Here is a 25452-nt window from a genome sequence, read left to right as displayed (position 1 = left end):
TTCAGGGCAAAAGCCACCAATACACAGTCGGCTAGTCCAGACTTTGTCCAACAATCCCAAATCCTTGGAGGGGCCAGAGGGTCTGATCCAGACTTCTTTGGATAGAAACCACCACTTCAGATTCTGTCTATGCTTTCTGTACAACCAAAGCAACCATGTGGCTCCTCCAAGGATTTTGGACAATTTATAGCCATAAAGGCCAGCATGGCAGAAGTGTGCACCTTTTCCCCCAGTCTCTCTACAGCCCAAATGTCTTTATCAGAAGGAAGTTCCGAGGACAGTAAAAGCTTGGTTGGCTTATCAGCAGAAACAGAGACTACAGCATGGCTTGAAGAAGGACACTTGGAGAGGTAGTTAAAGGCCTCAGGCACCTTATAAAAAATGATCTGTCATCTTAGAGGCTGGAGGTTGGGAATCAGGAGCCAAAGATGCAGCTACAAATGTATCCAACACAGGGGGAAGAGATGGTTTAGGAGATTCCACCTGTAAAAGTTCATAATACCTCTTTTAGATATTGGAGACCTTTGAGCAATCCCACTTAAAATGCTCCATCATGCGAACCACTGTGCCCCCAAAGGACAATTCCTCAAATGATGAATCACGACTCAAGGCATCCTCTTCCTCAGATCCATAGTCCAAAGTTAAAGTAATTTGTGAGGAGTTGGCCAATGATTCAACTCCTGAATCCATCTCCTCATTTACAGAATTAGATTCCATAGTTATTTTGGCTGAAGTGGATGACCAAGAAGAAGCAAGAACAGATACCACCTGTGGTGATCTCTCAGACATCAAGGCACTGAACAAGCTCTAGGTAAATCCTGTCATTCCCTCTGTGGATCCTTAGCAGTGGGAGGAATGTTTAGTTTTCAGCTTCTTCTTTAGTGGGATGTCAGCTTTGACCAACCTAGGAGGCTTTCAGCCATGCCTATACTCAAATAAGGTTACCAAGGGCCTCTTCCTTAACAATCTGGGGAATCCTACAAGGCATTTCAAGAATGATCAGCCATGATATACCTTAACGTCCATGGTGGACATTTGCATTGCCCAAGGGGATGTGCGAGAAGCTGGTTCCATCTCGGCCTCCAACAGGGTTGTGGCAAAGAAAACTGGTTTTGGTACTGGATGGTCTTCATCCACTGAAAGCGACATCAGGTGGAAGCTGGACAGCAGCACAGTTAGACCAAGACATTTTGATCTTTTTTTGAGACTGCTGTATCTTGGAGCACTCTAGTTCAGCCATGGTGCACTGGGTCAAAAGTTTGAGATGTTTATTTTGATAAACAGATAAACAGGACAGATGGTTGCAAAACATAATGGGAACAAAAGCCTGAGAAATGGTACATTGGGTATGATTGTGTGAAGCACCTAGACAGAATGAACACTTCTTTGTCTCCCACACCAATATTTTCCCTTACTGGATGACATAAACCCTAAGTACACAATAAAAAGAGGAAAAAGAATGAACTGCAACAGGGCACTCATTTGGATATTGCTCGGAAGAAAACTGCTCGGTGCAGGGCGTTCAGACCAGCAGCAAAGAAGTTCTTAGTAAGGAGTGTGCGTACATCACATTTATGCCCAACACCTGTGTGGGTAGCATACACTTGAAGTACGATGCTAACAGGCTGTGAAGGCTTTGGTATACTGGCCAGATGTTGGGCTATCCCTGGCAGGAGATCCAACATTCTATGACTACTGCAACAGTGATAAGGAATAATATTATATGTTCTATAGTATATTTTAATATAAAGTAGTTCCTCCACTCATTTTAACTAACTGACAGCTGTGCAGGACTATAACATTTTTAGCAGTATAGATTCTTGGTCTGCAATTTTCACAGTATTAAATTAGGGGACTCTGCTGTCAAACTACTGCATGCCAATGCACACAACAATTTATGAACAGCTGCTAACACTTCATAATACCTTAGTTCTGGCAAATGAACGCATCCAAATGAGGCACTAACATATCTGCAGCACAGTGTTACATAATCAAGTATATGGTTTTCCAAGTAACAGCCTCAAAAATATTCAAGAATAATCATTTTGGTGGCAACTGTGAGGATCAAAAGACACTTGCATGCATGCAGTACACTACCATAATTAATTAATTTACCTGAGATCCTTGCTGCACCCTAAAAATATTCACAAGGATAATCACTTTGGTGGCAACTCCCAATTGCTGGGAAGAAAAAGGTAATTTCCCCCCCTACCCACATCATTATTCTTAAGTTGATTGCGCTTATAGCATACTTGTTGGCTTTATTTAACTGTGTTTTTATGATGTTTAGGTGCATTTTACTTCTATTTTAATATGCATTTGCATCCATGCAGTATTTTACTTTTGTGTACTGCATCTTCAGATGCAACACTCAAGTTAAACAATGCCTGGTAGAGACTTGTCTTTACATTTACGTCCAGGTTACATGAGGCTTCTTTCTGTTGCAATTGCTTTTTATTCATGTTTTCATATCCTGTTTCTTCCTACAGTACGGATTTGTGGAATTCATGCATTCAATTTCTTCAGGAGATATTTTTTTTAACCTAACTGGATGTCTTTCACTGTTCCAGACCAGCTTTTATTATTTCGAAGTGTGGTTAAATTGTGCAATAGACCTGGTTCTCATTCTGTTCTATTTCTTTTATTATTAACTTTAATGTTGACATAGTAACATCTAAGTTGATGATGTGTATTACTGGTGCTTGATTTTTTTCTTGGTGTACTTGTATGTGTTGGGACAGTTTTCCTTGCTAAAAATTTTTCAAAATGGTGGCTGTTTGATGGATTTAGAAGTATGAGACTGACTGAGGTCTAGGTGGCCTGCACTAGCTTCTATCCATAATAAGGAACAGATCTGATGTACATGCAGTTAGAAATTAGTCGGTTCCCACTGCCTATTTTATTAATGTGTGTGTGTGTGTGTGTGTGTGTGTGTGTGTGTGTGTGTGTGTGTGTGTGTGTGTACTGGCATCAGCATGAACCCTTGTACCTCCATTTTGTACATGGGATGGGAGGGTCACATCAACAGTGACCACCTAGAGCCAATGCTTTCACTGATAGGTGGGCTAGCGTGTGAGTGAAGGGTCTTCGTGACCAGGCAGAAATCACTGCGTAGCAATACTAAACTGCAAAAATATTTATATCCACTAAGATGATACACCTCTTATCGTCTATGATATATAGGGAAACTTCACAGTTAAGTAGTTGCAAATTTAGATAAAGATAATCTAGTATACCAGTTACTTTGTTCTTCTAAAAGTTTTTGAGCCTTGTCTGCTGAAATGGCAATGATTTCAATAGTTAGTCTTTTACAATTAACCATGGTATGAGGAGATACCAACTTACACTTACCTCCTTTGTAAGAAAGGGCTCTCTCTCTCAGTTGGAAAAAATTGCTTTCTCCTCCTGGTAAAGCCTGCATCTTAGGATCAGAAAGTTTTTTCCCCAAGGAACCTGAGACGCAAGACTCAGGACACAAGCTGCGGGATGACTAATCTCTGTACCTTGATCTGTAATGGCAGAAGTATATATGTTCTAGTTTGAACTGTAGCACCTTATTCAATGGTGGCTTTTTGGGTACTTCAAGAACAGATTGGTCTTTCTCTGACCTCTCAGCAGTTTAGGTAGTAAAAATGGATTTTTTGGGGGGTGAAGAGCCATTGAAGAAGTCTAGAATCCATTACAGGAAGAAAGTACAGTTGTTTAAGTAAACCTACCACAATGATCACAACTTCAGTATCTTTGCTATACGGGTTACATCCTTCATGGGATATAACAGATGACCAACTTCTAAAGCTTCAGGGAACGTTCAATGTGCCCAATCAGTCAGCTGAAGCTGACTAAAAAGACAAGTTTGGGCTCCAAGCCCTTAACATCCTTCAAGTCAATAAAGAGAGGTACAATGAGCCTTGAAAGCACAACACTGCGAAAAACAAAAAAAATCTACAGCCTGGCATAAATACACCAAAAAAACAAGGGGGGGGTGGAGGGAGGGAGCAGCTATTGCAGAAGTAATCATTCCAAATATATATTATGTTAAGTTTACTTATAGAACTGTAGTATTTTCATCATGTTGATCACTGCTGCAGTAGCCTTAGCTATATAGATAGGTTATCCTAACTTACTACATTTGGGAGGTGGAAAGAGAAGGGTCTAGGAGCCTCTGGAGAATGGTCCTAGCAAAGTCTGATCTAGACCTAAAAAAGGAATCAAGCTTGTAATGTCTTGTAATTGTATGCACAGAGGACTGAGTTGCTGCTTCTAGAATACTTGCAGAATACTACCCTTTCCAAAAGGCCATAGCTAAATCCAAGGCCCTGATACATACCTTTCAACCTCTCAGCACACAAAATCTGGACAGAGCCAAAAATAATGGGGGGGAGAAAGGCCCAAAAATAGGGAGAAATTTGAAATATTGATCTTATAGACTTAGAAAGTTGCTATAATTAAAGGTGTTGTGTTGGCAGGCATTGTCTGAAGGATACTGACATCTGATTTATTTTGACAATTTGTGTTTTGGTTTTAATTTTAAATATAACTGATAGTACTGTTACTGCTCTGGAGCTTTTCTCCCCGCGCCTCCACTGAGAATGGGCTTCTGGCCCAGTCAGACATTACCCGGTTAACAAATGTAATAAATATATAAATAAAATAAAGATATGAAGTCTGAAACTCAAGTCTGTACCATAATTTAGTGACCTCAATCTTTAATGACATGGGGTCCAGAGAAGTAAACATTGTGGGAAGAAATATCCATGGAATTGTTATGGCTAGGCTTGCATAGGCCCTAGGGCCGATAGCTAGTACCAACCTATGTTAGAAGACCACAGGGTTTATGAATAACAGACCAAAAACAGGAATCAAAAATCTGGACATTCTGCGAAAATCTGGACAGTTGAGAGGTATGACTGGAATAGTTTTGTTGCGGTCAGTGTAACAAAAAGATAAAAGCCTTAGACAACTATTTGGGGAAAAAAAAAAAAATATATATATATATATATATTTTTTACACAGGTTGTCCCTTCTTACCTTCACAAGAATTGATCAACAGATCCTAAGATCTGAAAAGATTTAGTTCTGACAAGATGTACCAGAGGTGTCTCTGGGCATCTAATGTATGCAGCATCCTTTCTCCCTTATTTTTAAGTACAGGAAAGAAAACTGGGAGATAACTTGGCTTAAAATAAACCTGAATACCACTCCAGGCATGAAAGGAGGATTAGTTCACAAAGGAAACCTTGTCTCTATGGAAAATGGGAGTGTTGGCTCACCATAAGAGCTTGCAACTCAGCTACTGTTCTTACAGAGGTCAAAGCAATCAGTAAAACTGTTTTCCAGGTTAGAACCTTAAGTTAGCTAAATTAGCTAGTTCAAGTGGAGCAAGTGTTAGCTTCTCTAACACACAATAACCCAAGGAGTGACCACCTGTTTTCTCGGAGGCCTCTTGTACAAAACCACTTTCATAAATGTTTTTACATGAGAAAGAATTGAAAGAGGATCATCCATGGGCATACGTGCTGAAATAGACAATAAATGGACCTTGATAGAGTAAGGCAGGCCATAGGATGTTAACTCACACAGATATTGTAAAACCAGAGAACAACTAGCCATGAATGGGTGCTGGTTATGTTATTGGCACTAACTAGAGAACCTTTTTCCATTTGCTAATGCATTATTTTCTGGCATCAGACTCTCTTGCCTTCATTAGTACCTGCTGTTCGTCCTCAGTAAACAGGTGCCTAAAGGGAAATGAGGCCCAATCATCCAGTCAGTTGAAGTTGATTGGGGTCGGGGAGTATTAAACACCCCTGATCTTGTGTGAGTAGATCTACCCTGTGAGGAAGCTTGAGGTAACTGCCCCCGGCCATTTCCAAAAAAAGGGAGAGCCTCTGTTGCTTTGGCTAGAAAGGAATCACCACAATGATCTTGGGGGATTTCTTCTGAATCTTCAGAAGTATCCTGGATATCAGTGGAAAGGGTGAAAAAGCATAAAGAGCATTCCTGTCCACGGAAAAAGAAAAGGAAAAGCATTTGTCTCACAGGGCTTCTTGCACAGAGTCCTGGAGCAGAATCTTGCCAGCCAATTGTTCAGAGAGGAGGCAAACAGGTCTAACTTTAGGAACTCTCCACAGACCGATCAAATCTTGGAAGACCCCCAGGCCTTCTCGCATGGAGTCCTGGAGCAGAATCTTGCCAGCTGACTGCTCAGAAAGAAGGTAAACAGGTCCACTTGAATTCCCCATATATGGATCAAATCATGGGAGACGCCCTGTTCTGCTTTCCATTTGTGAGGGTCCGCCCTTGTCCTGCTCAGCCTGTGTGCCACACAACTCTTGTTGTGATGGAATGTAGGATACCTGTAAAGTGACACTGTCCTTTGAAGCTATATCCCAAGCTAACATGGCTAGTTTGCAAAGGGGGTATGACCTACTACCCTCCTTTGCTTGCTGATGCACCATATGACTGTGGTACTGTCTGTAACAACTTTTGAAATCCCAGGGACCAAAGATGATTCAGAGAGTTGAATGCCTTGATCAGGGCAAGCATCTCCTTTATGTCCTTGAGTCTGTCCTTGGCGTCCCACACACCATGCACTTTGATCCCTGTTCAAACTGCTCCACAAGAAAAGTCTGAAGCACAATGCTGTGACTGACTGCTTTGGAACACAGAAGTAGAAGGGGAGGCCTACTTTTAGGAATATCTGCAGTCACCACTAAGTGGGATTTGAAAAGACAAAGGATGCTTGATGCTGGGATCAAAGAAACTTCAGACACCATTGTATCTTTCTTGTGTGGAATCTTGTCAGGAGTATTATCAGAATCAGACACCATGACACCTACAATTCTGAGGTATTCCCCTGCAGTGACCAAAGTCTGAGTGGAAATCCCTAGAAATAGATATAGATCTAATTTTTTTTCTGAGGAAGAAAAGCTATTTTAACTGAGAAGTCTGACACCTTAGAAACACAATCTTGTATGAAGAAGTCAAAAAAGATTTGAGTGTTCTACTGGAACCCCAGCATGTGCAAGAGCTCTCTCATCCAACTGAGTGATACCAGTCACTTTAAAAAGGACTCTGTAAAGTTAAGCAAGTCATCTAAACATGGAACTGTGGATGCCATATAGCCTGCAATAAGGTTTAACTGGGGCTAGACAGTTTGAAACACTCGGTGTAGTAAACAGTCCAAAGTGTAAGGCAGTGATAATGTGATCCAGACACACAAAACCTTAAACTTGATCCAGACACACAAAACCTTAAACACCTGAAGTCAGGATGAACGGGAATATGATAATAAGCACCTTTCAAATTTTATATTACCAGGAAATTTGAATGAACAAGGATATGTACCAGGTCATGAAGTGATAGCATTTTGAACTTGGGCACTACCGCAAACAGGTTTAGGAAAGAAAGATCCAGAACTGGTCTCCAAGCTTTTTCTTTCTTTGGCACTAAAAACATCACAGAATAAAAACCTTTCCCAACCTGGGAAGGAAAAACTGGTTCTATCAATCCTTGGGACAGCATGTGATGAAGGACAGCTGGAAACAGAGTCTGGTCTGGTGGAGGAGGAATTACCCCCTGAAAAGGACCAATTTACTCCCACTGCCATCTGGAACCTTTGATGAATAATCTTCAGAACCTATTTGTCTGAAACTATCTGTTGCCAAAGAGAAAAAATGGAAATTCAGGCCTTCTGCAAGGAAAAGGTAGCTTGCCATACTAGGAGGAGGGGTGATGAGCTCCCTTAAATATGTTCTGACTAGGACTGTCCTTGGCTTTAGGTGGTTCCGGAATTATTTTTGTATTTCTTCTTAAATGTTTATTACCTGCATTTTATTGAGACTCTTTTTTGCTAAAACTGGATGAGTGATTACTTCATTTGGAAAAGGAGGGCTGAAAAATCTTAGGAGATTCCCTGTATCAACTTACCCCTTTCATCACACTTTTGCAACCTAAATCTCTAGCCAAATGAGAATTTAAAATCTAATTTTTCACAATCTGGAAGGCTCTGAGAATGCAGTCTTGCAAACTCCCCAAAACAGTACCAGAGGCCATAGCCCTGGAAGAAGTATTAACTGAGTTGCGACTCGAACAATGGATTAAACTTAAAGAAAATGTCTCCTCACAAGAAGAAACTTCAGAAAAAACCCTTTTCATACTTCCATAATTAGAATAAACATAATGGCCTGACAATACAAACTTCTAAACAATCAAAGTTGCAGAAGCATACACCTTTTTCCCATATTTATCAATAATCTTCCATTCTTGTTAGAGCACAACTGGAATTAACCTAATGTTTAACAGCAGCAGGATTAACTAAAGCTATACTGCTGGATCCAGTTTGGGAAGAGAAGATGAAAATAAAACACTGAGGAACATCATAAATTCTATTTGAATTTTTTGAGGTAGCAGGCTGTCAAGAAAACTGCAGGCAGTGACAAACATTATCCAGAACTGGCTAAATTTGGGGAGGAATGGGTGAAGTTTATGGAAATTCCTTCTGAAACAGCTCATGGTATTTTCTGAGGGACTGCTCCCACACAGGGAGAATAATAAACTAAGATGTCCTCAGAGTCTGAATCAGAAATGTGAGGAGAGAACCCTCCATCTGTCCCTTCATCTTCCAGTCCAGGTTAAAAATATTGAATCTCTTCAGAAAAAGAGGCATCTCTTCATTTTATCATAAGCCATCTTATAAGAAGGATCAATACCCTAAATTAAACTCTGAGCCAGACCCAGTAAACTACTCCTAAGGAAATTTCAGGACTAGATACTTTAGTACTCTGTTTCTTTTTGACAGGAAAAAATGTGTCAACTGTGTTATTAATGGTGGCAGCAGCAGCTTCCCCAGAAATGGACACATCATTCTGACTAAACAGGGAAGGCTTCACTGTTCCTTCTCCCAGTGCAGACAAGCATGGCTCTCCCAGGGCCCCTGATGGGACCCCAGCTGCAGAGGATGTGGCTATCCCCTGGTCCACAGTGACTGCAGGTACTACACCACAGGGATCCGAGTTAAAAAATTAGTTGTCTGAGGAACAAGCTATGGCCATAACAGTCTCACCCATCTATGACTGAGACAAACTGCTTGCCTGCTGTGGTGGCTGTTTGCTTAACTTTTTCTTTTGGTGGCTGGAAGAAGATCAACTGTGGAAACTGTGGAACCAGAAATTTGTTACAAGATAAAGCTGAAAATGGTGCTTCTTTCCTGCAGAAAAAACAAGCAGTAAAAGCCGATAAAAATTTAAAGTCTTTTAAAGTCACTTTTTCACACAAGAACACATTAAAAAGCACTTTAAAACACCTTTGCCATTCCAAAAAGTAAAATAAACACAATTTCTTCACAGAAAAAAACTGTTTCAGTTACTTTAAACAACTTTTAAACTGAGTGTCTTGTGACAGTCCATTAAAACACAAACTCCTAGCTTAAAAATAAAGTTCCTTAACCATTAAAGTACAATAAACATTTTAATGTAGGGTTGCCATCTTCCTTCGTGGCTAAAACCAGAGTAAAGCCACACCCCTCATGTCACGAGTAACACCGCCCACCCAACCCCCTCTCCCACCCACATTCTGCCCATTTTGTGACATTGTGATGACATCACTCAGCAGGGAACACCCTATTTCTTCGTTTCTGCTGCCTGCTTTCGGCTGATTTACTATGCTTTTCTGTAGAAAAAGCATAGTAAATCAGCCAATTTACAAACTCCGATAGTCTGTTTCCTTTTTGAAACAGAATACAGGAGTTTGTACAGTGTTTTCTGGACTACCAGAGAATCCGTTTGATTTCCGGATAGTCCAGAAAAAAAATGAAGGGGTGGCAACCCTATTTTAATGTGGAAGGTTTTTCCCCAAAGGGAACTTATCTGCCCAGCAAGGAAACAGGACAAGTGGACAGTCAATCTTTTAAAGCTGGCAGAGAAGTGGCTGTCTTCAATGGCAGGAAAGCTCTGAAGGGATTGGAGCCCAAATCTGACTTTCAGCCAAGGCTACTGCAGCAGTGATTAATATGATGAACATATGTTCTACTCAGGTTTTTTTTCCACCTGCTGTTGTATAAGTTTTTTTACTTTTCTTGTTCCAACGTTAAAATTTCTTTCTCGACCTCTTTAACAAAGTCTCTACTCACTTAAAAATAAAGACAGACTGTCACCTTCTGACTGTGATTGCTCGTTTGGCTTTTATTTCTACAGAACTGATCATATTCAGTGTTTGCAATGAAAGTCCTTAGGGGTTATTTGTCTACCACAATTTTAATTAAACTTAGAAAGTGGTACCTTTCTAACAAAAATACATTCCAAAATAAGATAAAATTAATCTTTGGCATTGAAAGCAAGAATAGTAGTTTACTGTGCAGTAAAAATGCTTTATAAAAGCAAGATATGATCTACTCAAGCTTTGAGAAGAACTAATTTACAGCATGCACCAACTCAGGAGATGCAGTAAGTCACATGCATGTCTACATCACTGCATGCCAGCACAATCATTTGTACTATGCAGAGAGGGTAAAAGGACAACACTTTCTCAAATGTGCACCAGAAGGTAGAAAGTGTGAAAAGACTCCTAATGCTAGCCATATCTGAGGCGCAAAATGTTAAAACGCCCTAACTACATCTCAGATTACCTGAATTCAAATAGCAGCTCTGGGACCTGTAGCAGCTGGCAGAGGAAGATGGGAGTGAGTGGCTGTTACTGGTTCACTCATCCTAGGGGGAACTAACTGGATCTGACTTACAAGGGCGACAACTAGGGGGAACATTAGGTGTTCAACTCTGTGCAGCCCAAAGCCTAGCAAGATCAGCTGATGTGTGCAAGAAGCACAGTGAGTAGGGGGGGGGGTGCCTTTAGCATGCGGACATATGCTTGTCCTCAAAGGCAGCATATAGCATGAGCTTGCAAAGAGCTGCTACAGGAGAGTGGGGTGCTCCACCAAGAGAGTGGGTAGGCCACCCTGTAGGACCAGCAAGCTGGTCCACCTCTCTATCATCTGACTCTCATCATGGAACAGATGAACAGGAGGTTCCCTAGGCCGGAAAGAATGGGCTGAAGGGCTCTCACCTCATGCAAGGATTGCCAGCCCAGGCCAGGAGAAGGTCAAGCAGCACTCAGGCTCAGTACTGTGGGAATTGGGAGAGTTTAAAAAAGTTTTAATTTTATGAACAACTGTTCAGTGATAAGTTACACCTGCATATAAGGATGTGCAAGTAGGCACTATTCATGTCCATGGTCACTAACGAAGCAAAGCATCCTTTAACACTTGGGCGTGCAAAGCAATTCATTCATTTTTTTTCTCCAAAGAAACAAACTTGTTCTGCCGGTACAGATCCACCACAGCTCATGGGGTTAACTTCTTCACTCTCTCTGGTATCACAAAATAATGAATAGAAGCTCCTGTCCATTACTTAAGGGGAGGGTACGAAATTGGTTGTGTGTGTTAATAGCTCCTCAAAAGAGGGGGCGCCAAGAAAATGTAGGTTCTGAAGAAGAGGATGTGCATTCCTAGAAAAGAAGGAAACTACATGAATTCTGTTTTGTAACCTGAAGAAATATCTCTTATTCATATGACCATGGTCAGACAAAATCATTTTTTTAGATCTCTTATTCATATGACCATGGTCAGACAAAATCATTTTTTTAAAGAAGACCAAGTCTCATGTCCAGAAGGTGGGGAAGAGGGATGGAACTGGGAGCCATATAATCAGTACTTCCAAGTCTTCACTACTGCAGTGAGGAATATACATATTTCTATCCCCTAGACCCAAGTCTATCCCTGCAAAACTTTTTTTTTTTAAATTATGTTTTAGTTGGCACTGCTCCACCATGGGCTGCTTTCTATGGAAGAGCTATTGTTTGGTGGGGGTAGTTTCTGGAGTATCCAGGGACAGGTAGGTGAAAAAGCTGTTTCAACAATTGCAATAGCTCACCTTCTTTTCTTGCTTCTTTACTATATTTTGTGACGGAGAACCTAACAAGTCCTTGTTTGGGGGTGCATTCAACAAACATCCTTAACATTCTCGAAATGGACTGAATTCTCAACCACACATCCTCTAATTGTCAAACATGCAGCCACCCATATGTCGCAAGCATGTTATACCCTGTATTTGACAGCATGATTCGCCACTTTAGATGCATTGTGAATTAACCTGGCAATCTGCTTAATAATTTCATCTTGACAGCGACTAGATGGGTCTAACAGTTAAAAGACCCAACTTCAAGGGCCACAGATGTTTAGAACTTGATCTTAAATCTGTAGAATAATCCACTTTCCTCATCAGTGAGAAGCACGTTGAATGAATTCTGCTGTGTAACCTAAAGAAAATACCTTTCTTACTCATAGGCACAATGTCATACAAAATCCGACAGTTTAAATGGTAGTCCTTCAGGGGCATTTGTCTCCTGCAGACACCTCACAATAAGCTTTTTATAGGTTCATATGAGGTTACTAGGCTAATGGCCCTAAGGCCTTAACAAGCCAAGCCATGTAATACCCTTGTTCCCTGGTTGACCATGGTTAGATGGTCGTTAGCAGAGTGAATCATTGATTAGCACCATATATCCCTGTCCATGTGAGAGACAGGTGTCTGAATTTGCGGTCACCCATCCAATTGTCAAGACGGCACTTAAATAGGGTCATAGAGGAGCTTTGCTTCAGGTGAAGTGGGAATTTGTTCCAGAGAAGTGTCAATCTCTGGAAAACATATGTCTCTCCGACATGTTCTGTTTGTATCACAGGCTAAGTTGAGATCCCTGAAGAAAGTGACTCTTTTACCACCTGACTTGTGGACATGTAGTATTTCCATTAGGGCAGGGTCAGAGATCACTCTGTAGGCTAGGCACAGGTTGCCTCTCTGCAGCTTGCAGGGCACAGAGTACAGAGACAGGGCCTTCAAGTCTTTCTGTGTAGGTCACAGGTTCATAAGATGTTACTAGGCTACTGAGCCAAGGATCTTTACAAGTCTAGCCATCAAATCCCAATATAATACTACATGAGTGTGAAATTATCTATGCCCATGTCTTTTCTAGCAAGGATTACCCATGTTCAGGAGAGAAACCAGGGCAATCCCCGGCAGAAATTTATGATTTCCCAGCCAGTTGTCCAAGTTGTGCTTAAGCAGGGTCATGGAGGTGCGCTGCTTGATATGGATTGGAAGCCTATTCTAAAGGAGTGGCAACCTTTGACAGATGTGTCTGTCTCTCCAGCATGTCCTGTTTATGTCTCAAGCTAGACTGAGGTCCCTGGAATGGGTGACTGTAGTCCCATTTGACTTACAGATGTGCAGCATTTCCATTAGATTTGGGTCAGAGAGCCCTGTAAACCAGACATAAGTTGTCTCTAAGTAGTCTATATGCTGCTTCTGCATACAGTGACAGCAACTTCAGTCTATCCATCTAAGACATGTGCTGCAGACCCTGAATTTTCTTAGTTAGAAATCTCTGAGGTGTCTCAGGTTGCTGCATGTGTCTGGTACAGTACATACTCAAAGGGAGCATCATTCAATAATAGGCCTGATGAGGGGCAAGTACAGGAGAGTTATAACCTCTTTTGCTCTTGAGGTGATGCCTTTGTTAACCAGATGAGTGACGTAGAATGCCTTCCTCACCACAGTAGACATATGGTGACCAAAGCTGATGTCAGTCAACTTGTGTTCCCAGGTCTCTCACTACTGAATTGGTACCTAGGGTATTACTGTTTATTTTATAATCAGCAAGGACAGTGTTTTTACCAAAGGGAATGATGATGCATTTTTAGCATTTAGTATAAGACCATGGCTTTGGCACCAATCATTGGCCTGTGTAAGCCCCTTTTGAAGTACGCTGACATCACTAGGGGATTGAATGACAGTAATGAATTTGCAGTCATCCACAAACTTGGTTAGCCACAGCCCCTACGTTTTGGCCTGGACTTCTGAAAAGTATATGCCAATACTGAGGGAGGCAAGCATTGACACTTGTGGGACCCCAACGGTGACAGGTCCACTGGTAGACAAAGTCTCCCACTTTGTTATCGATCTGTGAGCCAGTTTGCAACCCACCTGACAACACAGGGGTTGACATTCAACTGGGTTAGTTTGTCAATGATGCCTGAAGGTGGGATAGCGTCTAAGGCCTTGGCCACATCAAGATAGGCTGTGTGCACGGCTTTGCCCTTGTCTATGGCTCTGGTCAGGTTCTCAAAGTCATCCACCAGGTTTAGCAGGAATGACCTGCCTTTGACAAAACCGAACTGGAGTGGATCCAGGGTTTGGAGGTCACCTATATCCTTATTTACAAGGTCAATGATATGTTCCACTGGCTTACAGATGAGGCTAGTTAAACTTGTGGGTCTATAGTTACCTGGGTCTGCTGCCAAGCCGCCCTTGTGGAAGGGGATAACAGTCGCTGTTTTTCACTCAGTGGGGATAAAAAGCCAGTACTGAGGTTGTGGTTGAATAGAGTGTCTAATGGAGTAGCTAACTCTTATTTCAGAGCATTAAGAATGCAGCTTGGAATGCCATCTGATCCCACTGAGGCTGTGTTCTTAGCCCTGGAGACAGCATTGATGACTTGCTCTTTGGAGATGCATGGAGGAGGTCATGATGGAGACATGGTATGTAGTATTCTTGGAAGGGATAGGGAGTTAAAATTTTTTCCAAACCTGTTTACTAGCAGGTTTGTAATTTACACAGGGTCATTGTGTGTGATGCATTCCCCAAATAGTTCAGCACACATCTGAGTCCTACCTTTTATGCTGAGGATGTAGCACAAGAAAGCCTTACGGTCACCCTTGGCTATGGTTGCTAAATTTTTCTCATGGTTGCTCTGAAGATTTTGAGTTGGTTTACTTGCTTGTTTAGGCTGAGGAGGGTGCTCACTTTTGTATTTTTAGACAGCAGCTTCCTTCGCATAGTGTACAATTTATTAAAGCTTGATGTCCACCAGGATGCTTTGATTTTTCTTAAGGATCTTGCTTTAATCCTATCCAGTACTGCTGTGTCTATACATTTGCATAGATGTTTATACAGGGCATCAGTGCATACCTTAGTATAGCCATCAATGCCATATGTGGAAACTGGAGTCTATTATACCTTCCCTTAGGAGGGTTACAGTTAGCTTTGGTAAAGTTTTTTAGCCTGACTTCTCCTTTGGGGAGTTCTGGTGCAATTGCAACTTCAAAAAATGACTTTAATGGTAGAATTTAACCAGTGCAGGCCCAACACTTGAGGCACTGTATCAGTCACTAATATTGGTGAGGACCAGGTCTAGAATACTTGAGCCTCTTGTGGGGTGCTGCACTATTTGTTCCAGGGCATTTGAGTTAAAGTCCAGGAACTTTTGTGCAAGTGTGTTTGGGCTCATATTAAGTTTTCCAATTAATGGAAGGATAGTTGAAGTCACCCATGACTAGACTGTTAGGTTGTACCTTAACTGTCCCAAGTAGGCTAAATAAGCTGTGTAGGCATCTTCGTTCATGAAAGGGGACCTATAACTGAAGATAACCTGAAAGGGGGGGGGGCCTTACTCACAGTAATCTGGACTTGCAGTAGCTCCACAGAGTTTTCTTGTCTAACCAGTATACTCCACCTCCTTTGGTTCTCACATCTTCAATTTGTGGTCTGAAAGTGTAGAAGCCATTGTAGTCTTGCAAGGCCGGGGTACTTTCTGCAGCCTTGAGTCAGGTTTCTGTGACTGCACAGACATCCGCATCTTTCAGGGAGAGGAGTGTTTCCAGACAGTGCAGTTTTTTATTTTAACTCCTAGCATTTTGAAAGCATGACCCTTAGTTACTTTGTGTTTGATATTTTCACGTTGGGAATTTTCTTGTTGTTATCTTGCTTAAAAAAGGCATTATGGGGAGGCAAATGCCTTAGCCAGTAGATGAAAGCCTAAATGTGCCAGAAGATCATCATCTCTGGCAAAGCAGAGTGGTCTATCCACCATGTCATCCCAGGTTGATTGGAACTGGATCCCCTTAGAATGACACCAGAAACTACGCCAATTATTGAAGTCAATCATTTTCTGTTTATATTGTGATGATATCCTAGGTGAGGGTAAAATGTTGCTCAAAGCTAGAGATAAACCTGCCTGGGACACATATTCAAAGAACTCAATCATGCCTCTCTTCATACAGTCCCAGACAGGTATGTCTCAAGTTGTTCACACAAACACGAACTATAATGGAGTCATAATGGCACTTGTTGTTGAGAGACTTGAATGTACGTGTGATCTGGTGAATCCTTGCACCAGACAAGCAGATGGCTGCAACCTTCTCCTTGTCCTGGTGTGTGGGGGTCTGTATGTCTCACTATACAGTAACCTATAACTAAAACATCTGGAATAGTTGTGCATTGCCTTAAGGGCCTATTTGGTGAGACACAGGTTGTAATGTTTTTGGGCATACTGGGTGCTTTAGGTGTTGTGTTAGGTTTGTGTTTTGGAGGTCTCTGGTGTTTACGCAGGATTCTGGAGAAAACCTCTGCATACAAAGGTTTGTGTGTTGGGTGCATATTATGAACAGGAGTCATGGTGTGTGAGCTGACAACCCGTTTAATGTTGCTGTTCTGGGCACAACAGTGCAGCGATTCCAGACTGTTAGTGTAGCAGCATCTCTCATAAATTGTACTTTAGTGATTTAGGAGTAAGGGGTTGTCAGTGTACATGAGGTAGTTGCTACACTGCCTAAAAAAAAACTATGTCCACCAGGATGGCAGGAGAAAAAGAGGGAAACAGACAGTCCATAATGCAAGGTTTGAACCTGGTATCTCAAAAGATGAGGAGAAAAAGAGGGCAGTATCAGGCAAGGAAATATTTTAGGGTGACAAACCTATGGGGTGTATAGTAGGAAGTCTATAAAAAAGGGGATCTACATGGTCTGATGTTGATAGGTAGAGATAAAATCTCTGCTGGGTGGTTCAGTGAACAGCTGAGGGATATTCAAGAACTAATCTGCTAGACAGCAGCCACTTCTAAGGGAAAATACTTCTACTGGTGCTTTTGCATCTGTAAACTCCAACAGTTACCCCCCTCTGCTTGGTGCACAATGGTGTGCTATGAGCAAGCAACAGCAATGCAGCTAATACAAATAAATCAATGAAAAAGCTCAAACTGAGCTGGAGGCCCTCAATTTTCTTGGTTAAAAACATCTGGGATCTCTCCAGTTGTTGCAGGAATTTGGTGAGGTACATGCAAAAGGCAGAAGTGTACTCAATTAGTGGTCTAATAAGGGTAGAGTACAAAGGAATTACAACATCCTTAGTCTTAGATGTGATGCTCTTATTTATGAGGTGCGCAATCTAGAAGGCTTTCTTTACCACTGTGGAGACACGGCTATCGAAGTTTAAAGTGCTGTCAACCTGTGTTCCCAAGTCTCTCACCACTGTGTTTGAGCTTAGGGGGATGCTATCTACAATTTCATTTGCAGGGACCACATCTTTGCCAAAGGGGATAATGATGCACTTTTTTTTGCGTTTAGTTTTAGACCATGACCCTAGCATCAATAATTAGTCTGCATTAGCCTCTTTTGTAATATGTTAACATCGTCGGAGGCTCAATGATTGCATCTAGTTTGCAATCATCTGGGAACTTGGTAAGCCACAGGCCTTCTACTTTCCCCTGGATGTCCAAGAAGTAGATTCCAAATAGCAGAGGGCCCAGCACAGATTCATGTGGTACACCAATGGTAACTGGTCTACTGGTGGAGGTGGAACCCCAACTTTGACAGTATGCGTTCTATTGGTGAACCAGTGTGCTACCCATCTAGTGATGTATCAGTTAATACCCAGCTGGGAGAGCTTCTCAATGACTTCTGAGTGGGGAACGTGTCAAAGGCCTTGGCTAAATCAAGACAGGCAGTATGTACTACTTTGCCCTCATCCAGGGCTTTGGTGACATTCTTGACAAAATCCATCATGTTTAATAATCAAGACCTGCACTTAATGGGCAAGGATGTTTCTGTTTATGCAGAAAAGAAAAAATACATCTGGAACTTCCAACACAACCATTATCATCATCACGGACTCTCTCTCCCCATTTTCTACATGGTGTTCAGGTATCATGCCAACTATCCCTGTCTCACTTATAGTACTAACACTCTCCTACCTTCTTAGACAGTCATGCCTGACTGTTGCAGGTCGTCTCAGACAAAATCCATCCACCTGTTTACTGGACACCCTTATTTCCTCTTGCCCTCTTCCTGTCTGTCCCAAATCATCATTAACAGATTGCCTTCTGTCTTTCTGCATGTGCCCTAACCACCACAACATGTTCTCTCTGAAGTTCTATGGTTTCCGCTCTGATGTCCTCAATTCTTAGTCTGTTCAACAGAGTGCACCATAGCACCTGACTCAGGTACTTTATCTCCACCACCTTTTGTTTCCTCAGTTGTTCTGCCTTCACTGCCTAGGCTTCTGTACAGTATAGTACTGGTTGCATCACTGTTTTGTACACCATACCTTTACAGCTTTTTTGGCACTCATACATTACTCCTGTTCACAGCTGTCTGCAGTCCCTCTGATTCTAATTTTGACCTCCTCATTCAGACTTCCCTTTTCTTCTACCACACTTCCCAGACACCTGAAGCTGCTTACCTGTTCCATTATTTTCCCATTCTATCTGAATTCTCAGCTTCTTCTGATTTCCCCCATTTGTTGCTATTACAACTGTTTTACCTGTATTCAGTTTCATCCCATATTCAGTTTTGCTTTCCATTCCTCTATACTTTGTCAAACTTCATGCTCAGAGTCTCCCTGTAATGCCACAATCTGCCTACAGGAACTGCTCATCTGTCCCTCTACAACCCATTTCCTAATGTAGTCCATCGCCAGTATGAACAGCAGTGGGTTCAAGGCAGAACCCTGATGCATACCCTAATCCTCTGTAAGACTGACACTGTTCATATTTGAGTCAGTGTGTCCTTGTACAGTCTGCACTAATTCTACCTGTGTTTCTGGAAACTTCGAAACTGAGCATAACTGCTCAAATCAGATTTCTTGGGGCCGTGTCTTATGTTTCTTCTGTGTCTAGGAATGCCCAAGCTGTACTCTTTCCTCACCCTAGCATCTTCTCAACTATCTTACTACAAAATATTAGGTCAGTTGAGATGCATCCTGATCTGAATCCAAACTGCTTATTTATCATCTCTGCTCTGGAGATGTCCAATTGCTTCAGAATTTAGGCCTGAAGAACTAACAATTGCCTGTGGTTAATCCCATACACAGGGAATATTACTGCAGCAGAAATCTTTAAGATGAATACTTCTCAGGTTATCAAGTAATTATCTACTAAATACTACTTCTAAGAACCACACAAATTACCAACAACCAAAGTAGGATATTAACAAAATAGGAACTGGTCAACTGACTAATAGTTGCAAGGAATTTGAATTCCACATACTCTTACTTAACAATACAACATAAAGAAAACAGACATGACAGAAAGGCAAAAGAAAATTAGTACCTTATAACTAGTATCAATCCAATATATTCTGCTGTCAGACACATCAAAATCCAATGCTGATACTTCTTTGATTCCGGTTAGTGGTATGGTTACATCATTATTATTGGTTTCTAGGGAGATCCTGTGTATAGCAGCTCTACTGGTGAATACAAGAAAGGCTTCAGGTATAATGCAAGTCTTCATATCACTCAATAACTCTAATCCCATTGGGCAGGCACATTTTAGGCCATGAGGTGTGAAGAAGCAAAGATGACTGCAGCCGCCATTGTTATCTGCACATGGGTTTGTTCCTAAAACAGATATTACATATAAGCTCACATCACAGGCATACAGATAAACAAGTCTGACTGATTATCATACTTCTAGATATAACTTAAAAAATCAATTATACAGACTTCATTGTTGTAAGAAAATGTTACCAACATAATTATATTCAAAATACATTTTTTTAACAAAACAGAACATTCAGATTTGCTAATGTGATTTACAAACATCTTAAACTTCATGCTGAAATGTTATAACTTAAATGTTCCTAGAAAAAAAACATTTCATGCTAATTCTCCTTAACTCCAACTAAAACAGTCAAAATTCAAATTTTCTGCTGGTTATTGTGCAATATATCCAAGGTGCCCATTTATTAAGATACCTTGCACAGTTCTATTCTCTAAATCTACTACTTTATCCACTATGTCTATACCTGGACATGCAGGTTTATTTCTGGATTTCCACTTTTGTATTTCTGCTTATTTAACTATCAACAATAGGCTCAATAATGATTTTTGATATTTTGGCATATCTATAACCTAAACCTAAGTGAGTAAAAGCAAACTGTTAGTTCTGTCTTGTTAAACATCTCTAAGCAAATTTTGTATTTGTTTATTTAACATTTGTTTACTGGGAAAGTCTGACTTGGAATAAAGCCAATTTTCAGCAAAGGCCCGGGGAGAAACGCTCCAGATGCATGTCTTTGTAACATGGAAGGATACTGGAGAACTCGGAGAAAACCCACACGAAAGCAGGAAGGACATGCAGACTCCGCACAGAAGGCACTCCAGCAGAGAATCGAACCGGAGAACCTCTAGCTGTGAGGTGACAATGCTGTCACAGTACACCACTGCACCATGTTTGTCGCAGTGTTTAAAGCTCATTCATTTTTAAAACATTTTAAGTTGCTCAAAATTATGCAAGATATGCACCTATAAGAAGTGAAAGAAAAATACTCTGTGCTAAAAATTAAACTAAATGACTATCACCTTCTAGTTAAACCTAAAAACATCAGAAAATAAGCCACTGGGACTATAACATTGCAACATCCATTTGGTATGTTTTTTCAAAGCAACTATATGCAGATGTAACATATGTTGGTTCAGCAGACTGATAAAGCATTTTGTTAATTTAATACTATATAAAATCTATTTTTGGGGGCACACAATGTTTTTATTGATTTGTAGTATATAGTGGTGAATTTACAAAACATGAACGATTTGCCTAACAAATCACTTATATGCTGTAGAAAACAATGAAGAGACGTAGCAGTCTTAAAAGGAGATGTACACCTCTATGCCAGCCCCCTTCCCCAAACAGCCTCTACTGGTTTATGCTACAAAGCACATTAAGATTCCAAAAACTGGCCAAGTAAATAAAAATTAGCTTTAAAATTATCAAATTATAAGCCTTGTTCCATTACTTAGAGAAATTCTACATTTGTTTTATTTTAAAAAGTAGTATACAGCAGTAAAACATTAATATATATACATATATATATATATATATATATATATATATATATATATATATATATATATATATGTGTGTGTGTGTGTGTGTGTGTGTGTATAGAATACATGAAGTTAGAAAAAAAGGAAAATTACTAATAAAAAATAAAATAATATAAAGGAGGAGGATAGAAATAGAAAAGCCTGAATAAAAATAACCAAGTAAAATAACACACCATTCAAGAATTAGCTCTTCATAAGTTCCTGAGCAAATAAGCAATAAATAATTCAAATATAATGACTACTCTGTTTAAGTCTGTATGTGGCACTGGTGATGCTTTCCAATTATTTAACATAAATATTTTTGTTGCCATTGTTGCTGAAGTAATGTTACTACATATATCTTTGGTAAATCCTGTAACTTGCAATAATATGACTTCAAGTCTAAAAGGAATTATTTCATTAATTAAGATCCACTCATTTTTCTTCTAACAATCATACTTTAGGACAAGCCCACCAAAGATGATAAAAAAATGAGCATATACATTTTTACAATGCCAGTAATCTGAACTGTCTGAAGAGTTCATCATAAACAATCTATTATGTTAACAGCGCACACCAAATACGATTTTACACTGAATAAATATGATTCTGAATCAGACATGTCTTCATTTTCCTCAACAGCTGAAGTAATTTTACATCACTAAACTCAGAATATAAAGCTAATTCCCACTTTAATGAAAAAGAAATGGAGTACTTTCCCAGTAAATCAATGATTTGTATACCCAATGAATTTTTTAAATACCCAGTATCACAGGCTTATTATCATATCCAATGAAGCTAATAAATACATTTTTTGTAAGCAAGACCTGTAAAAGCCTTTTTTTTTTTTTGCATAATCTTTTTCATTTTACTCCCGGTATTTCCATATATTGTTGATTTTATCAGGAAATACATGGTGTAACACAATCATTTTTTTCATTTTCCATGGGAACATTAATTTACTGTTTAAAAAGTAATTGAATGACAACAGGTTGCACAAAGCTGCATGAAAGGAGTCACAGAAACAATATTAAGATTAAGCGCTTTGTTTCTTTTAACACTCAGCACTTCATGAGAATCTAACTGTTAAACACTCGGCCACAGTTTAAAAATGGTAACCGAAAAGTCCAATCACCATACCCATGAACTCAAAGGTAAAATTTAAAGATACAGTGTGAAACTAAAAACACATAGTTTAGTTCAAATATTAATAAGCTGGGTTAAGTTTGTGTTCGAGGAAAACAGAGACTGATTCCGTCTTATAATGATCTACTGCCACAACAGGTCTGAAGGGTGGACTAGACTTGTTCTTGTGCACTTTGGGTATGCCAAAAAATGCTGCAACAAAACACTCCTTACAATGTACGGACTTCAAGAAATGTCAGTTCTTTGTACTAGATGCAGTAGACATGAATGCTTTTTCAAGCAACTATAATGTAAGGCTGGAATGCCAAGAGTCCTAATGGCAGATTAGATTAAGATCGGACAGATATCCAGGCTTAAATGAGACAGTTGACAAAGTGCTTTTTACATGCACAGAGGCTACAGAGACATCATTTGCTTAAACTGTTAAGATTTGAACTAGGCTTCACTGTGTTTTTTGTTTCACACAGTATCCTTAAATTTTACCTATGAGTTCTTCGGGGATGGTGATTGGACATTTGTGAACATGGGACTTTTCAGTCACCATTTTTAAAATGTGGCTGAGTGTTTAACAGTTCGATTCTGATAAAGTTCTGAGTCTTTATTAAAAGAACAAAAGTGATTAATCTTAACATTGTTTCTGTAACTCCTTTCGTGCAGCCTTGTGAAACCTTTTGTCATTTGGTTGCTGTATTTTGTATTATGCCGCTGTTTTTGTTTTTTTTTTTTTTTAAACAAATATAAATGGATTTTGATCTATCAAAATTATAGCTGTTCCACAGTATGCAGAGGAATTCTACATGGGATGCAGCATGTTATTCACTCTGGATGAGCAGTAGGTACATACTTGTAAACACCAGATGATTATGTAGGTTACAGAAGGAAGCACTTCCAATATTATCAAAAATGTTTGCAAGCCAGCTTCTAGTTGATGGGTGTCTACTATCCAGAGATGGTCTGCACCTGTTGCCCCTGGGATTCAGGTTACTGGCTAAGGCTCTTGTCACCCCTATAGTGCCTTTTTTAGGCAAGGCTCAAAGGACAAAACCACCACCGTAACAGATATAAGCATGCAAAATCTGAAGGTAATGCTGCTCAATGCTAGAAGACTAAACCTCAAAAAGCACTCTCCCAAGGCACTCCTAAAAATGGAGAACATTGACATCTGTGCAGTAACTGAGACCTGGTTCAAGGCTCCAGAGAGCACCCCTGCAATACCAGGCTACAACTCTTCATACACTTATCGGACCAAACCAGGAACGAAGCACTAAAGGCGGAGGAGTGTCCATATTCACCAAGGACATTCACACCTCCAGACTAGTTGCCCAACACAATGCATCTGAAATTCTACAAGTGCAACTAACACTAGGCAAGACTGCAATCCAAATTGTAGCTTGCTACAGATCCCCCACCATGCCCCAAGATTCTCACTACACCTTTCTAAACATACTAGATAATATTAAGGTACCACCAAACACCCTAATACTGGGTGATTTCAACTACCCTGCCATTAATTGGGAAAACTACTCGGGTACCAACACCTTTGCCCAACGGCTCTTGGAATTCATAAATTCCAACGCCCTGGACCAACTAATCCATAGTCCCAGCAGGGGCTCAAATATCCTAGACCTGGTCATTACCAACATGGGAGATCGATGCTCCACTCCAGTGATCATCCCCTCGTTGGTCAGGTCTGACCATAAGCTAATCACCCTTGATGTCCACATCCCACACCCCAGTAGGGAAACCTCCATAAAAAACTTCTCCAAAGCTAACTTCATGCTACTCAAGTCAGAAGTGACAAACTTCATGACACCCATGCAGATGGGAAAGGGAAGTTTGACCACTGAATCCTACACTAAGGCACTGTGCGAGTAAATCCACTCGTGCATGAATCATGCCATTCCAAACAGAACCAAGATGGTCTTCTCCAAAAAAAGGAACCCAATCTGGTGGTCCCCTACTATAAACAAACTACACAATAGAAGGAAGAAACTGTTACAGAAAAGATGAAAATCCCAGGATGCAAAAAACTCCCTTACCAGCATCAGTAAAAAGCTGAGATCCCTCATAAAATCCTCCATAGCTAGTTATGAAAATAAAATTGCCAAAGATTCCAAGGACAACCACAAGGCATTCTATAGTTATGTCAAGAATCTAAACGGCAATCTTCAGATCTGCTCTGAGCTACAACAGAATGGCATTTAATATACTGATCCCAAGGATATTGACAATATCCTGGAAGATCGAATCAGTGCCAACTTCACCCCCCTCTCACCCCCTAAAGGGCCCATCTCAATACCAAAAGATTGCCAAATTCTGATACGGCCACACAAGTAAGAAACACACTCTCCAAAGCTAAGAATACAGCATCCATGGGAACAGACGACATCCCGGGCTGTGTACTACATGAACTACAAAATGAACTGGCACCTCACCTAAGTGTCATGTTTAATCATGGCCCCACCTCAGGCTTCGTGCCCATCGAGTGGCACACAGCTACAGTTATCCCACTTCACAAGGAGGGATCCACCTTGAATCCTGGGAACTATCGTATCATCATTCTGACGAGCCTGATCTGCAAAGCCATGGAACGCATAATCATGGAACTTATAAACAAAGACATTGGCAACCTTCAAACACTGGACCCCACCCAGTTTGGTTTCGTAAAGGGCCGATCTTCTCTCTTCAACCTGACTGACTTCTTTGAATCAGTCTCCAGAGCCGTGGACGAGGGTAAGGCGGTCCACACAGCCTATCTGGACCTTGCCAAGGCCTTCAACACCATCCCCCACTCTGGAATCATAGATAAACTTACTAAGCTGGGAATTAATCCCTACGTCACTTGATGGGTTGCCAACTAGCTTACTGAGAGAACCCATGCTGTAAAAGTAGCCGACTCAAAATTCAGCTCCAGACAAGTGACAAGCGGAGTACCTCAGGGTTCAGTCCTGGGACCGCTCTTGTTTGGCATCTACTTCTCTGAAGTACAGGCCAGCACTAAGGGACTCTGGCTAACAAAGTTTGCAGATGACCGCAAACTGGGAGCCATTATTGAATCCCCAAATGATGTGGATATTCTACAAAAGGGCCTTACAGAAACAGAAACTTGTTGCCAGAG

The 25452-nt window shown here is 40.6% G+C and overlaps 1 protein-coding gene across 1 annotated transcript in view; it reads right to left on the bottom strand.

The window, feature by feature from the left end:
* The window catches only part of LRP5 (LDL receptor related protein 5), a 1224287-nt gene that overhangs the window by 394368 nt on the left and 804467 nt on the right, over positions 1-25452 (bottom strand). The window contains exon 8 of the mRNA XM_044065976.1: positions 19432-19721. Within this exon, the coding sequence (XP_043921911.1) occupies positions 19432-19721 (290 nt within the window). The remainder of the gene's footprint in view (positions 1-19431; positions 19722-25452) is intronic.

The sequence above is a fragment of the Protopterus annectens genome, chromosome 3.part0 (genome assembly GCF_019279795.1).
Source record: "Protopterus annectens isolate FY-2018-M chromosome 3.part0, PAN1.0, whole genome shotgun sequence".
Taxonomy (NCBI): domain Eukaryota; kingdom Metazoa; phylum Chordata; order Ceratodontiformes; family Protopteridae; genus Protopterus; species Protopterus annectens.
Note: the sequence above shows the minus strand (reverse complement) of the source record. Positions and strands in the feature narration are given on the sequence as shown.